Source organism: Nyctereutes procyonoides, unplaced genomic scaffold (assembly GCF_905146905.1).
Source record: "Nyctereutes procyonoides isolate TBG_1078 unplaced genomic scaffold, NYPRO_anot_genome, whole genome shotgun sequence".
Taxonomy (NCBI): Eukaryota; Metazoa; Chordata; class Mammalia; order Carnivora; family Canidae; genus Nyctereutes; species Nyctereutes procyonoides.
In genome coordinates this window covers 16,539,049-16,556,128 of record NW_026575126.1, presented here as the reverse complement: position 1 = coordinate 16,556,128, position 17,080 = coordinate 16,539,049, and the positions used below count along the sequence as shown (strand labels likewise).

Genomic DNA, 17,080 nt, shown 5'->3' with positions numbered 1-17,080 from the left:
AAATTAAGTTGAGAGGAAAAAAAAAACCAGAAGGATGTGAAAAGAGAGTAATTGTATCATGACTTTGATCAACAAACTTGGGCACTGAGAATTTCATGTTTTATCCACTACTAAGCAAATGTCTCAGATCCAGTCATTCAAAACACCTCAGGCACCTGGGTGGCTCAGTCTGTTAGCGTCTGCCTTTGGCACAGGTCATGATCCCAGGGTCCTGGGATCGAGTCCTGAGTGGGGCTCCCTGTTCAGCAGGGAACCTGCTTTTCCCTCTACCCCTCCCTCCTGCTCCTGTTCCTGCTCTCTCTCTCTCTCTCTCTCTCTCTCAAATAAATAAAATCTTAACAAAAAAAAAAAAAAAAAAAAACAACACTCCTCAACCCACAAGATCTCAATCCACCTTGTTCACTACTCTTTATTGGACAAGGATTTTGCAACAACTGCTGACTTATTCTTGCCTTTCTACTATCTTGGGTAACCTCAGGGGTTGTTGAACACTGCTAGTCAAAACTAAGAGACCTGATTTAAAAGTCTATATAGGACTTTAAATTTTATTTTCTAAATTCATTCCGAGGTAAATTTACATGGGTTATTATTGCTTTTAAATTCTCTATATTATTACTATTAAAGTCTCTTAAAACACACAGAATCTTTCTCTAATCTCCAGCTACAAGAATATTGAAGGCTACATATTTAATATACATGTGCATATGTTTTTCTTTCATCTCATCAATATTTAAGGCAATGTGGTAAAGTCTCATTAATAAAGTTGTGGCTGGTTTACAATTTGCAATAAATCAAAAGATGCTGAGACTGACCTTCCCTTTACAGAAAGGAAAAAAGTGCTAAGCAAACAAATGATGTCGATAAGGTTCGAGCAGCAGTTCAGACTAATCTGGCGAACAGGTGGAGCATTTAAAAGTGCCATTTACATACTGCTAAAATTCTAGAACTATCCTTTAACCTCCTTTGAAGAACAACCTTTTTAAAGTTCCTTTTTCTGAGGGGCCTGGGTGGCTCAGTCGGTTAAGCAGACAACTCTTGATTTCAGCTCAGGTCACAATCTCAGGGTCATGATCTCAGGGTCATGAGATGGAGCCCAGCATCTGGCTCCATGTTCAGCAAGCAGTCTGTTTCCCGTCCCCACCCCCAACTCCCTCTCCCTCTGCTCCTCCCACCCCCCCTTAAAATAAATAAATAAATCTTTTAGAAAAGCTTCCTTTTCAAAGTCTGAATTTAGCCACTTCTTTTAGCCATGTTCACTGGTTCTCCCCAGAGTTCCCCCTGCAGGGTTTCCCCTGCCTCTCCTCCCTCCATCCCTATTCTCACCCTTTCACCAGTCAGCCTCACTGCAGTTCCTGCCCTATCATTTTCTGCCTTCTGCCCTCTCCTGTACCATTCACCTAGCCTTTCAGTTTTCTTCTGGTTTTCCCCTGCAGGGGGGCGTTCTGCTCAAGACCCTGAGACAAGGCTCTGGAATAGAGAGGAATGAGTGGATTTGGAGATTAGATGAGCAACCTTCCGCACCATTTACTGTGTGGACTCTCCCCGACTAGACCTGACACTAGTGAAAGAGAAAGTAGTAGGTGAAAGGAGCAAAACGTTAACAGTAGCAAATGAAGTGAAGGAGAGACTGAAGAAGACACTGAAAACAGTGGCTTGGGGAGAAGAAAGTCACCATACTGACTTTATTCAAAGAGTATTTCCATACTCTGATTGAAAGAGACTATCAAGAAGGATGTTTCAGAAGTAGTTGTTAGATATACTACATGAAAAGAGACGTTTTTATAACTAGCTTGGAGCAGATCCGAAACTGTGATTTCTGTCAGACTTTATAAATCAAGCAGACTCAGGCTAGCAAGTAACCAGAGAAGACCTTTAGGGAAAACACAAGTGGTATAGGGAATGGTGCTGTGATTCATCTGCTAGTGGATTCAGACCTGAATCAGCGCTAGAGGAAAAAGCTAAGAAAGCACCATCTTATAACAGGGTACTCAGACCTACATTCTTAATAAGATTCATCTTAACATTAATTATCTGAAAGAACTTGTTTTCACTATCCATAAGTAGGAATGTCATCCTGACAATCCTGGCCAAATTCCAACTTTGTAATTACTACCTAGTGAATGAATACTACTATTAACTTGGGTAATGACTATATACCAAACTCCTACTCATGAGTATACTTAAAATACACATCCACTGTAAGGCTGTGGGTAGTTTTATGAGACAAATCTAGAGAAGAAATTTTCTACACAAAAAGGAAAAATGAATAATAATTGGATAAAATATAAGAAAGATCCAGCAGCAATAAAGCATAATATTTTCACCAAAGTCCAGAACTGTATTGTTCAATCCTTTCTGCAGAGGCAGGGTGGGCGTGTCCCAAAACACCTGAGGTAAGGGGAGACCATATTACCATCAATCAGAGGGGCTCATTCTGCCAGTAATCATCATTATTGGCATTGTGCTCCACTAAGAACTACTTTCAGTACCTAAGCCCATTCATTTGTTCTCTCATGTGTTCATTTAACAGAATTCATAGAACATATGTACTATGACTCAGACACCATTCTAAACACAAGGAATACAGTGGTAAATAAGACAGGAGCTTATACAGAAGAAAAGACCAATAGTAAACAAATAAATCAGTAAGTAACAGGAAAGATACAGAAAGAATGGTGATGGTACATAGTAACCTGGAAGATACATAGGATGGCCCAGTAAGGTTTTTCTGAGAGGATATCATTTAGAGAATGTTAAAAGGATAACTAATATGAAGTCAATGGTGAGAAACCAGGAGACGTGCATTCTAAGACAGAATGGTTAAGTGCAGACAGCTTGCAATGAGAAAAGCTTGATACAGCCAATGAACCAGAAGACTAGGATAGTGTGGCTAGTAAACAAGAATTTGAAGCAATGGACAAAGACTAGATTTAAAAGGGCCTGTTGGCCAAGATAAGAATTCTGGATTTTGTTGGGGAGGTTGGAATTTGAATTTATTATTTTTTTTATTTTATGTATGTATGTATGTATGCTTGGAATTTGAATTTAAAGGTAAGTACTTCACTATCCTGGGAAGATTATAATATGCATCTTCTCATAACCCACTGAGAACTGTGTTTTGGTCTTTGCTACTCAAACTGTGGTTAAAGGACCAGAAGAACCAGTTTTGGCCTCAGGTTCCATCCCAGTCCTTCTGAATCAGAATCTGCATCTTAACTAGTGATTAATATACATATTACAAATTAAGAAGCACTCATCTAAAGCGATGCTCTAAAAAATCAGTATCTGAAACTAACACCAAATCATGGACTGTAATGCAAAAGACCAGAAGGTGCCTTAATAGTGAATTAAGAGGGGGAAAAAATTACTATGTTGTCCTACAGAGAATGAAAATTCTGGATATTTCCAATGCTCAGAAAAGAGTTAAATATGATCACAAACCTAAACAGTTAAGAGTAGAAGAGAATTAAGAAAGATCCTAAAAGACGCTGCCACTTAACACTTGACAGTTAAAACCAAGATGTTCTCTAAAGCAGAGAGATTTTCATGATAGAAGAGTAAACTTCATTTTCCAACTACAAAAGCCAACTAATTACCTGTCTCCTGACAATCCCTGCCTATTCACTGAGTAAAGCCTGCCTCAAAGGTATAACTCCCACAACTCAGTCCATCTCAGTCTCGTTGCATCCCACACCTCATATTCTCAAATGTTTATCTTTTCATTTCCTTGTTTTAACTTTCCCTCTTATTTTATTTCAATTTCTTAACTGTGAAAAAATCCCTGAACTACAGAAAAGTTGAAAAATAATATGGTCAACATCTGTACACTCATTCACTAAGATTCACTAACTTCACATTTTGTCAATCTGCTTCTCTCTTTGTTCTCTCCATATGCATGCACAAACTTAATTTTTTCTGAACCATCTGAAAACAAGTAGCAGACATTTTTGATCAAAGATCCAATTACAAATCACACACTTGGTTTTCATATCTCTTTAGCCTTCTTACCTCTAAAGAGGACTGTCCTGCCTTACCCCCAACCACATCTTGTTTGACTGTCATGATGTTGACACAATTGTTCAGGACAATTATTCTGGAGAATGTTCTAACAGGACGGATTTATTTGCTTGTTCAAGATTAGGTCTAGATTAAACATTCTGGTGAGAAACAGTTTGGTTTAAATAATTTGGTAAGAATAACATAAAATGATGTTTTCTTTAAACAGTCCTCATGATTCCTACATCTATGTTTTATGTTCCAAGTTAATTACAAATAAGCTTCTTGAAAGATGTAGCCTTGCTTTTTAATCTTTAAGAATGTAGCACAATCTCTGTACATACTATATACTCAATAAATGAAAACTTGAGAGCATAAGTTGACAACTGTTTCTAAGGATCAGAGAATATGCAGAGATAGCTATTACTCACTCAACAGTTTAATACCAGACTCAAAATATTTGGACTCTGCCTCTAAAATTTGAGAAATAATGAAGTATGTGAACAGTTTAGCACAGTGCCTAGTATAGTACATACAAAATACATCCAGGGAAGAGCTGGAGCTAAAGACTATTTCTCTACTCTGCCCCACACAAACATGTTTTAAGTGCTGTTCATTATGTAATCCAACTGCTTTGAAGATAGTGTTTATGCCTCTCCTCTAATGGTTTTTTTTTTCTATATATAACTAACGAGGTATTGAAAGAAAAACAGAAGGTTTATCTCATCCAAATGCAACTGGGAAAATGTATCATTACATGATGCCCGTAAATGTCATATGTGGAGAGCTTCCATAGATTCTTATTTCATGAAAAAAACGGTCGGTCAATGTCACCATCAGACATCTTGTAGCTGCCATACAATTTTGTAATGCTGGACACAAAATAAACAAGGTAACTTTATTTTCCTAAAAAATATTACTGAAATAAATCTAAAATTACTATGTATTAAGAGATGTTCCTTTTAAACCAAGATGTATTTTGAAAAGCAATCAAGCAAAGAAATTTAAAATCTACCACACACTATATAAAAACAGATTATTTAGGATACTTGCCCTTGAGATATACAATATTACATAATGAATAGTTTTTATGATCCACTTAGCTTAATAAGCTCATGTTTCTTCTCATTTACAGAAGAGTTGTTTAGTTTGGCTGATGGATGCAGATTTTTGGTTTTATGAAAAAGAGTAATTGAGGATGCTGCAGAGAGCCAAGAATTATATGGCCAGATGATATGCTATATACTATTAGCCTTTATAAACAGCTCTTGTTTTGGTTAAGAAACCAAATCTTAACCTTACGAATCAATGTTATTCTCTTGCTTCAGTGTAAGGATTTTAAGTATGCTTAAGAGTGGGATAAGAGTAAATTCTGTAACAATTAAACAAGTTCAGCTGCCCTCAAAGAGATCAATACATTCTTAACTGTCTATCACAAAACCTTTCCAATAAGGCTACCTTAACATGGTATTTAATCCTAGATAGTATTGTCAAATATTTTCTCCTCATAAGGCCCAATTCCATTCCCTTCAATATTTATAGAGAATTCTCTTTTTTTTTAAGATTTTATTTATTTATTCATAGAGACACACACACAGAAAGAGGCAGAGACACAGGCAGAGGGAGAAGCAGGCTCCATACAGGGAGCCCGATGTGGGACTCGATCCCAGGTCTCCAGGATCACGCCCCAGGCTGCAGGTGGCACTAAACCGCTGCGCCACTGGGACTGCCCTTCTCAGAGAATTCTATTTATAATTATAATCAGAACTCCGGGTGTGGAGAAAATGTGTGTGACTACTGCTAAAGAGATAAGTGATTTTATTTCATGAGATAATTTCCTCCACTTTTCTTAAAGCTATTTATCTAAAGTTTCTTAACAACTTAAGAGGCAAGATTATGTTAAAAATATAAGCCACAATCTCTGTTCTCCAGGAGTTTGTATCTAATATTATATAAATTACTAGTAAGGATAAGATGAAGTTTAGGAGGCTAGTCACAAAACTGAGGATACAGAACATAGGTATTCATTAAATAAAGATTTCTCTATCATAAAATGAGATGACAGAATGATTTTATTGCAAGGTATCTTGCTAAAAATATTTCGTATTTCTAAAAGGATACCATACTAAAGAGCATCATTTTTTCTTCAAAAATTCAAGCTTTTAATAAGTTCATTAATTTTATGAATATTTGAATATATACAATATGCAAAGAAATGTACCAAATACTGTGAAAGATGTAAAATTACAGAAAAGTTGTTTGGTACTGTTCCCCAAGAGACTTATAATTCATTGAGGTCAGTACACAAATCCCTTAAAATGCTTTTTCCTCTTGAGATACAAAATATGAGTGAGGAAGTGTCAGAAAACATTTATTCATCCTCTACGAGTTTACCTGGTCTTGCAGTGACATCACTGGATTATTTTTGGTAGTGTTGATGTGAAGAACATGGTATTTATTCTTTGCACACAGGTCATAGGCAATATTGGTAAAAGAGGTGCTTGCAGTTTTGGGGACTCTGTTATAAATGATCACCATGTCCTCTTCCTCATCCAGTGCTGCCTCTTGCCGAGGGCCATCCATCGTATGTCGCTGCTCAATTTCTCGAACTTCATGTCTTGCAATCGCCCTTTCTGCAAAGAAAAACAGTTACGAACTCAGATTTTAAAGACAATGAAAATAATTTCCCATTCCTGGAACATAATTTTCCTATTCAAGAAATGTGTAAGAGCACTTGAAGAAATGTTCTGAAGACCGAACATTTAGAATTACTCTTCAAAGGATAATACATATGCATATACAGAACAACTGAATAATCAGTCATCAACTTTAAAATACCACAGACCAGAGAACAGTGCAGTTCAAAAGTCATACTACAACCTAACAGAATTTCTACAGCCTGAATTAATTCTCAAGTACACAAAGACAGACTGCATGGAATACTAAACTTCATAGTAAAAATGCACTTAGAAAGTCATTGTAACTTAAGCAAAGATTCTCAAATTTATACTTAGTATTTAATTACTCCCTGGTTTATTAAAAGGTAGCAGGGTAGTGGTTATAAATGCTGGAGTGATTTTAGGAAACAAGAGTAGAAACTATACCATTACAAATCCTTTTTCTTTTTGGTGTTGCATTACATTCTAAGTCCTGGCTATGCTTACTCCCTAAATTCTATGGTTTGTCTAACTCAAATCACTACCATGCAGTTTGAAAAATAGTTAGCATTTTCCATTCTATTACTATTATTCTCTATTTAATATAAACTTCAGCTTTGGATGTTTTTTAGAATAAGGAAGCAAGAGAAGGGAAAGAGAGAAATTAGAGGATAAAAACCTCTAACAAGATTACAAAAGTTACTTTGCACAGAGACAGCTGCCTACACATACTGTGCACCCTCCTACCACCAGATCTTTGTGCAAGCTGTCTCACCTGCTTTGAACACTCTTCCATTTCCCCTATACCCTAATGCTGCCTGGTGAATTCCTCAGCCTCCACACATAATGCCCAAAGGGGAAGTATTATCTGATGTCCCTAACACAACACATGCATGTTATACCCCATACCACAGGTCGCATAATTGCAATTTTTAAATATCGTGTTACTGATGGTCTACCATAATACCAATACTCCACTTAACATAATACTCCATAATACTCCACTTAACAAAATGACATGAAAAAGCAATGAGGTACAATTACAGTAACAAGTGCAGACTTCAAATATGGTCAAATCATGCATCTTCTATTTTGGTTCAGAAGATATGGTCACCACTTTATAGAAAGTATACTCTGAGCTGAGATTCACAGTCACAAGACTTGAATAAAAGTTCCAGGCCTGCTCTTATTAGCAGTGGGCTTTCCAAAACAGAAGAAGCACATGTATTCTATATGTCTATGCATATATGTGTTCTTTTCTTTTTGTTTTCCTCTTGGGAGTGTTAGATGGGAATGTTCAGTGAAAGAAATGAGCTTAATGATGAACACACTGTTAGATTGCCTGGGATATCCAGATGTTATGTAGATAACTGGGCACATGGGTCAAGAGTTGAGAATAAACATTCAACTGCAAGACATCTGGGAAAACCATAGAAAAGAATGAAACTGCCTAGATAATCTAGAATATGTAGCATAGGAAAGAGGCTGTGGGACAGAATCTTAGGAAATGCCAATATTTAAGGAGCAAGTAGAGACAATCTATAGAAGGAGGCTAAGAAGAAAAAGAAAAAACAGGACTTTTAAAAAAGCACATGCCACATGATAGAATGCTTTTCAAATGGACCTATAAATCAAGGTAATACACGAGGCTACAAGCATCTACATAGGATTTGGAAGCTACCTCAGATTAAATTCAACATGCATTTATTGAGAGCCTACACACATTATATTTAATAATTTTAAGGACTCTAATCTCCCAAACAACCTCGAACTGTCATCATAGTCCAAAACTCTTATGATATTGTTACATACACATGCCATCCTCTTTCCACAAAAGAAAATAAAACAGTGCCGCTGTCATTCAGGTGCTAACAGAAACAAAAGAAGTCCCCTTTGGCAGCCCAGACATGCATAAAATTGCCTTTAAAAGATTCACCTAAAAGCAACAAGGCTGAATTCAGTTTAACTAGTTTTTCTGACATCAAGCATTTGGAAAAGAAGATTCTAGGTGTTATTTCCTAAGTGAGTACTCATTTTACCTACAGACTACTTAATGACTAAAGAAAATCTGCACTATTAATGGTTTTTATAATTATTCCATCTATTTAATAAAATTTTACAAGCTCAGTAACTGCTGGGAAAATTAGCTACTAAATTAAAAATATTTTTAAAAAGAAGTGACCATTTAGTTTATGGATTTTTTTATTTCTTAAAGTGGTCACAGGTTATAAAAATTAATCATAAATCTTGGCTCATCATGTATATTAAATTATATGCACTGTATGTTAACACAATTTAAAAAGATTTCTATGAAAAGGTACAAATATGGGAGTCACTACTTTCCTGATTCAAATTATATATTCATATGGATTTCCTGTTTTTCAAGCATCTTTGCTTTGACAAACAGAATAATTATTAACATAGTGTTATGCCTAAAACTACATAAAGATAAAATTGCGTGGAACGTCAAGAGAACTTTTGTTAGTAATATTTGCTTATAAAATCAAATCTCGGGGTGCCCGGCTGGCTTAGTCAGTTAAGCATTCGATTCTTGATTTCGGCTCAGGTCATGATCTCAGGGTTCTGAGGTAGAGCTGGGCCCATGTTGGGCTCTGTGCTCAACAGGAGTCTGCTTGAGATTCTCACTTTCCCTCTCCTTCTGCCTCTGCCCCTCCTCCTGCTCATGCTTTCTCTCTCTAAAATAAATAATCTTTTAAAAAAAATCAAATCTTTAGTTGAATAATAGTAACAACTGCTGATGGTAAAAAACTCTCTTTCCACCTGGGACAAATGTAAAACCAGCAAGGGTGTTTGCAACATAGCCATATTCTTTACTTACTAGGTATTTGACATTTCCAGTTCTTTTTTTTTTTTTTTAATCAGAGATGCTCTGCATCTAGTTAGTACAGCTTCTTCTGATTCTGAGACTCTCTTAAATCAATGGGGAAGCTTTATTAGTTACAGCATATTTGTTGTGCACTTAGAGAATGTAGGCAGTAATTTAAAATACGATGCTTTCTGAAATAATTTTTTTTTCATGTTTGAGCAACGAATTATAAAGAATCTGCCATGCAAGCTACTTCAGAACTACCACAAAATGTATATAGCACCATGGGATGCGATCTGAGAATCATGAAACTACAGACAGGCCAGGTGCCACTGGCACTAATGCTCCCAACACTGAAGAAAGATACCGAATGCCATGGTAATTATAGTTCTTTCTAGGCTCCTGTGTAAGGAGGCATATCTTTCAGCCCAATGAACCTTTCCATGTGGCAGATTATCAACAAACTTAAGTCTTTTAAAAGTCCATTCATGAGAGCAGTGATTACCTACTTCTGAACTGGAAGGGCAATAAAGGTCTTATTTAGTCCAAGAACATAGTGATGAAGCTACATATAAAACACTGCACTAAATACACCAAGCCAGATCCTACACAGCATTAAGTCATAAAGATGTATGTATCAGACATCTGATACATACAGAAAAACGGAATAAAACAGAAAAAGAGTTTTTTTTTTAAATCACAACACAACTTTTTTTTTTAAGATTTTATTTATTTGAGAGAGAGAGAGAGAGAGAGGCAGAGACACAGGCAGAGGGAGAAGCAGGCTTCATGCAGGGAGCCTGACATGGGACTCGATCCCAGGTCCCCAGGATCCCACCCTGGGCCAAAGGCAGAGCTAAACCGCTGAGCCACCGGGGCTGCCACACAACACAACTTTTTATGACAATTTTTTTTTAACATTAAACATTATGATTGTTGTTTTGGGGAAACACCTTTCCTCTTTGAACACGTTATTAAATGTTCAATGTACTAAATAATTTAACTTATATCTTTATAGAGAAATAAGAGAAATTATAGAGAAACAAGTTTTGTGTTTTATACAAATAAAAGGATCCATGCATATGTAACTCTCTCCCCCTGCCACAGTTCAATTTTAAAATGGTCTTAGCAGGAAATAAATACTTCACAAATGTCCAAAATGTGTAGTATTTCTGTATTGTGGATAACAGATTAGGACCTGAGGGACAAAAAAAAAAAAAAAAAAAAAGAAAAGAAGAAGAAGAAGGAAAGAGCAATACATTGCCTTGTCTTCAAATACTGAAACTTCTGCATGTTCAAATAAAAAAATGTAGTTAGGTAACAGGTAAATAAGTAATAAATAAGAGAATACTAAGAAAAAAATTACCAACTTTTTTCTAATTATAAGAAAAAACGTAGAAATTGGAAATGACGCTATTAATACTTTAGTAGATAATAAGTTAAGGTTTAAAAGAGATATAAATCATATATGCATGATACAGGGCGGAGCAAAGGTATTAGTGGCATTATGACTTTTTGGGTCATGGAATCCTTTAAGAGTATGATGAAAACTATGGACCCTTTCTCCAGAAAGACTGACTTGTGCATTTCAGGAAGGGGGCTCTATGACTCCAGATTAACTATTGGGGGGAAAAAAAAGCTCCAAGGACAGCAAGCCTAACAGTAAACTGCCTTTAGGCAGTAGGATATAATATTATATAGGAAAAAAATAGGTTACTCATAAGTAAGGATTGTAGGTGGAAAGAACTGAGGAAACCAGCAGTATCCATCTGAGAAATAGCTATGGGTGAGGATGCCCTGGCACAGAACTTGACCTGTCCAGGCCCCATGGCAAGTGTGCCTATTGCACAGCTAGATAAACTGGGCTCTAAGAGCCTGGTGCCATCAAATACCCTAATTAAGGTGGATCTTCAGCATTCTCTAGGGACAGACTTTCAATTGTGTAAATCCCTAAACCGTGTTACAAAGTATAATTTATTCAGCAGGCATAAAATGTGTACATTATGCAAAGTAGGAAGCGACAAAGTTGCACCAAAAGAAAATTATTATGAAGCTATTGAACTGGTCCTTTCTTCAGCACCATTCCCTGTGAATGTACTATCTAACCAAACACCACCTGACCCTTATGTACGTAGTGCTTGGCAATCATTATAATTTAAATAAATTGGTTGCCTCATTGTATACATCACTTTCGTAAGAATATTTTTAGCCTAGATCAGCCTTCTTGAAATCAATCACCATGGGGACAAGATAAATTTCTATATGCAAGGCTGAAGACTGGACACTTAACACTGGCAAGTGCTTTCCTGTGTGGCTTCCAAGCAGTCAATAAGGGTGCTTGAGCTATCATTAAAAGTTTAAGTTTAAGTGGATCCTCCTGTAAAACGGAGCTGACAGCACCCTTCACTTTAAGGGAGATGGGGTAGACCAATGTTCTGCTATTCTTTTCACTACGTACAACTAAAAACCCTGCACGTTATATACAAACAAGCACAAGACTCTCAAAGACGGAGAGAGAAGGCAGCCAACGAGTTAGGGTTCTTAGGACTTAGGAATGACAAAGTGACAAGTTCCCTACCTTTTCTTTTAGCTTCATACATCCCAGATTTGGAGCGATAGAGGCTGACAGCCCAGAAATGGGCACACGCAGAAAGAACCCAAACAATACCCTATTCTCTCTAGCCAAAAGACCAAGAGGAGGACAGCAAGGCAAGATTGAAAACTGGTAGACAATGACTATACTTTAGTCAAACCCTACAGAAAAAAACTGTGGTCTCATGTCCACCTTCAAAGGTCCAAGGACAGCAAGTCTAACACGTGGGTAGCCCAGACTTCTACCCTCATCATGAAGCTATAAGAAGGAACTCCATATCCCTGATAGGGTGGTTTCAGAGAAGATCAAGGAGGGAGCCAGGACTTTCATCCTGGGCAGCAGGTCTCATATCACCTCTACAGTATCAGGGAGACCATGCAAACATACCTACTTCCACATGCCAGTAATGAGGGGCCTCTTCCCCTCCCCTCCTTGGTAGTGTTAGAGGAGACCTAGTGGAGAGTCAGACTTGCACCAACCTCCATCGTGATAAAGCCACTCACATCCCTGCCCAGCAGTCCCCCAGATCTTGACAGTGGCTGAGCAAGGACCTGGACTTCCACTTGGAAGTGAAAAAGAGCATACCTTCCCTTGTCAGAGCAGTGTCAGAAAAAAACTAAAAGAGAAGGTTTAAATAAGACTGAGTCTCACATAATAATGTTCAAGTTTCAATCAAATACTATTCAATGTACCAAGAACCAAGAAGATCTCAAACTCAATGAAGAGACAAACAAAAAATGACAACACTCAAACGACAGAGATGTTAGAATTATTAAAGATTTAAAGTAGTCACGACAAAAATGCTTTCATGAACAATTATGAACAAGCTTGAACCAAATGAAGAAACAGAAAGGTTCAGCAAATAGGCTCAGTAATGAAAAATATATATAAAAATAAGGACTTAAATGGAAATTTTAGAACTCAATTTTTTTTTTGAATAAAAATTAAAAACTCAGTGAATAGGCTCAATAGCAGAATGGTAGGTAGGAAAGGAAAAAAGTTCAGTAAACTGGAAGACAAAACAAAGGAAATTACCCAACAACAGTAACAGTGAGAAACTCTACTGCAAACAATAGTAGCAAAAGAACCTCAGGGAACTGTGGGATATAACAAAAGATCTATTTATTTTAGAAAGAGAGAGAGTGCAAGCACAAGCAGAGGGGCGGGGCAGAGGGAGAGAGAAAATCCCAAACAGACTCCACACTGAGTGTGGAGCCCAACACGGAGCCCAATCTCACAACCCTGAGATCATGAGATGAAACCAGGAGTTGGACACTTAACCAAACGAGCCACCCAGGCACCCTAATGTCACAGAATCTCGAAAGGACAGGAGGCACCACCATAAGGGTACTGAAAGAATTCACAGCTGAAAACACGACATTCTGACAAGAGACCAAAACATAAATATTCAAAATACTGAATAAACTCCTAACAAGAAAACCAAAGATATCCATAATAGGACACATCATAATTAAACTCTGAAAAATAAAGACAAAGAAAAAAATCGTGAAAGTAGCCAGAGCACATGAAACCCTAACTATAGGAGAAAACTGTAATGACAGGAGAATAACAGCATGAAGTTGTACAATGTACCTCAAGTGCTGAAACAAACAAAAATCCAATACTCAGAGAAAATAATCTTCAGGAATGAAAAATATATTCTCATAAGTAAAAGTAAAAAAGTAAACTAAGAGAACTTACCACCAATAGATTTACCCTAAAAAACTGGCTGAAGAAAGTTATCTAAACCTTGTGTGATGTGGTTCTAAATATATACAGAGGAAGTATTTAAGACAATTATGTTGTAAATGGCAGATAGTAAAGGGATGTAAGTGGAGATAAGGTTTCTATACTTCACTTATGGCATCAGTAGACTGTGACAAGTGATATTTATATAAATACCTAAAGCAAGTTTTAGAAAGCTTTAAGAAAAGCTATAAGAAGACATTACACTCAGAACACTAGATAAATCAAAAGTAATTCTAAATAATAATTTTAATTAAAAAATCTAATTAAATAATAATTTAAAAAACCTACAAGAATGCAGAAAGAACAAAACAGAAACAACAAAAGCAGAGAAAACAAACAAAAAGTAAAAGCATCACAGGGAATTTTAAAAAGACAATGAAGTGAATTAAAAGAAAATTTGTGGGATATGGCTAATGCAGGACTAAGATGGAAATTTACAACGCTGCGTGCATACATAAAAAAAGAACAGTCTCGGGGATCCCTGGGTGGCTCAGCGGTTTGGTGCCGCCTTCAGCCCAGGGTGTGATCGTGTAGTCCTGGGATCGAGTCCTGCATCGGGCTCCCTGCATGGAGCCTGCTTCTCCCTCTGCCTGTGTCTCTGCCTCTCTCTGTCTCTCTCTCTCTCTGTCTCTTATGAATAAATAAATAAAATCTTAAAAAAAAATCTGTAACCAATCATCTAAGTTCCTACCTCAAAAACCACAAAAAGAGCAAGATAAACTCAAAGCAAGAAGGAATGGAATAAAGAACAAAAATCAATGAAATTGAAAACAGAATAACAATAAGGGGGAGATCAATAAAACAAATACTGGCTCTTTGAAATAAATCAATTAAATTGATAAAATTCTAGCAAGACTGATAAAAACAAAGACAAATTACTAATATTAGGAATAAACAAGACACCACTAGAAATTCTGTAGAGATCAAAAGGTTAGAATACTACAACTTAACACACATAAATTTGACAGCCTGATAAAATGGACAACTTCCTTGAAAAATAAACTCTGAGAATTCATTCAATATGAAATTTATAATTTGAGCTTCTTTGTAACTATTATTTCATCTAGATGATTAGGTTTTTCTCAGATTCATAATAAAGTTGTAACCTAAGAATTTCACATTTTAAAATTTGTGTAATAACTAAAAAACTATAACCAAGCTTAGCAAGTATATTAAGTAAAATATAACTCCGATGCTTTTAAGTTAGTAACCTAACAACAAAAAGAATTATATTGATGGTTACTGGATTGATGAGATATTTAACAGCTACTTTAATATTCTTACCTAATCAACTCAAGAGCATTAACCAATATATTTTTAGTGGCAGTTAATCAGTGAGATGAAGTTTGGAAAGAAAATTTTATTTTTATAATGTATTTTCATTAATGTTAAGAATTAATGTACAATTAATGTACATACATAATGTATATGTAAAACATGCTTATAAGGTTTAGGAGAAGTCACTGCATGAGTAGAGAAACTCAGTAATTACCTGTTAAATTAAAAATAAATGAGTGCTGGGATGCCTGGGTGGCTCAGTGGTGATCCTGGGGTCCTGAGATCGAGTCCTACATTGGGCTCCCTGCAGGGAGCCTGATTCTCCCTATGCCTATGTCTCTGCCTCTCTCCGTGTCTTTCATGAACAAATAAATAAAATCTTAAAATAAAATAAAAATAAATGAGTGCTTTATACACTGTTGAGTGTCTTAAAAATGCTTTTGTTTAAATATTAATGAACCCATATAAGATCTTGTGAATGTTTTTGATAATTTTTAAAAGTGAAGTTCTTATAACATAAAATTAATCACTTTAAAGTGAAAAATTGAGTGGCATTTACCACATTCACACCATTTCTATCGAGTTCTGAACATTTTCTTCACCCTGAAGGAAATCCAATACCCAGGAAGCAAGTGCTCCCCATTTCCTTCTCACCTGCCCCCTAGCAACTACCAATCTGTGCTGTCTCTATGGATTTACCTCTCCTGCATATTTTGTTATGCAGTATCATGATGCTACATCAACAAATATTTATCCATATTCGAAAAATGAGCTGATAGTGAAAACTTAAGAGGCATGTTTATATGTAAATTTTAAGCCCTCATTTTAACTTTCAACCTAAGTGCTACCTTTTTTTCTCCTCAGTTTAAAATTTCCTTTCTCTTATATATATTCGAGGGGAAAACGCCAACTTACGCATATGAACACATACTGATTGTAAAGAAAATACTCACATGGGCAACGTACCCGAATAGATATTTCTCCAAAGATGTTTCTCCAACATATGAAAAAATGCTCAACAAAATAGTCATTAGTGAAAACAAATCAAAACCAGTCACACCCACTAAGATGACTATAATTAAACCAAACCAAACCAACCAACCAACCCAACCCAACAATAAGGATGTGGACCACTAGTGGGAATGTAAAATGGTGTGATGATGGGAAGGGGCTTGGAGGCACACTACTGAATGATGCATGTAGGCCCTAAAAGTGATTCTTGATAAGGTTAGAATTTGGGAGAAGGGGTAAGGGCAAGGGAAAACATGAGATGGACCAGTGGGCGGAAGCCCGATCACAGTGTCTTAATCACCACTGTAGGGATATGAACTTTGAAGTCAGCAGTTCTCAGACTTACTGATCTTGGAACTTCTTTATATACCTAAAAACTGAGGACTCCAAAGTTTTTGTTCATGTGGATTATATTTATCATGATCCTACTAGAAATAAAAACTGTAAAACTTAAAAATATTAATCCATTTAAAAATAATAAAACATATTAGAATAAATGACATATTTTTGTGCTTTTTCCAAAGGAAAAAAAATTTTTAGTATAGAGTTTTTAGGTATCTTTTTAAATGTTTGGCTTAATAGAAAACTAGATTTTCATACCTGTTTCTCTATTCAAAATGAAAACATATTCTTTGGAGTCTATGAAGAAAATCAGACTCCTACAAATGCACAGTTGAATAAGGAACATTTTAATAGCTTTTGCAAACAATTGGGAATAATCTTTTTTGATGCTACATTAAAATTCAAGAAGTGTTGGTTTCTTAGAGGTTAATTACAATGGGATATAAAACCATATTAATAAACTTTTCATACATTGTTATATTGATCTACCTAATACTGTCACTTTAAAAATACTGGTTCAGGGGATCCCTGGGTGACTCAGCGGTTAGCGCCTGCCTTTGGCCCAGGGCGTGATCCTGGAGTCCCGGGATTGAGTCCTGCATTGGGCTCCTGGCATGGAGCCTGCTT

General features: G+C 36.2%; 1 protein-coding gene across 3 annotated transcripts in view; it reads right to left on the bottom strand.

Moving 5' to 3' along the window:
• HS2ST1 (heparan sulfate 2-O-sulfotransferase 1) overlaps nt 1-17,080 on the bottom strand; it is a 169,537-nt gene that overhangs the window by 32,146 nt on the left and 120,311 nt on the right. For all 3 annotated transcript variants that reach the window (XM_055341087.1, XM_055341088.1, XM_055341089.1), the window contains exon 2: nt 6,391-6,629. In XM_055341087.1, coding sequence (XP_055197062.1) covers nt 6,391-6,629 — 239 coding nt within the window. The remainder of the gene's footprint in view (nt 1-6,390; nt 6,630-17,080) is intronic.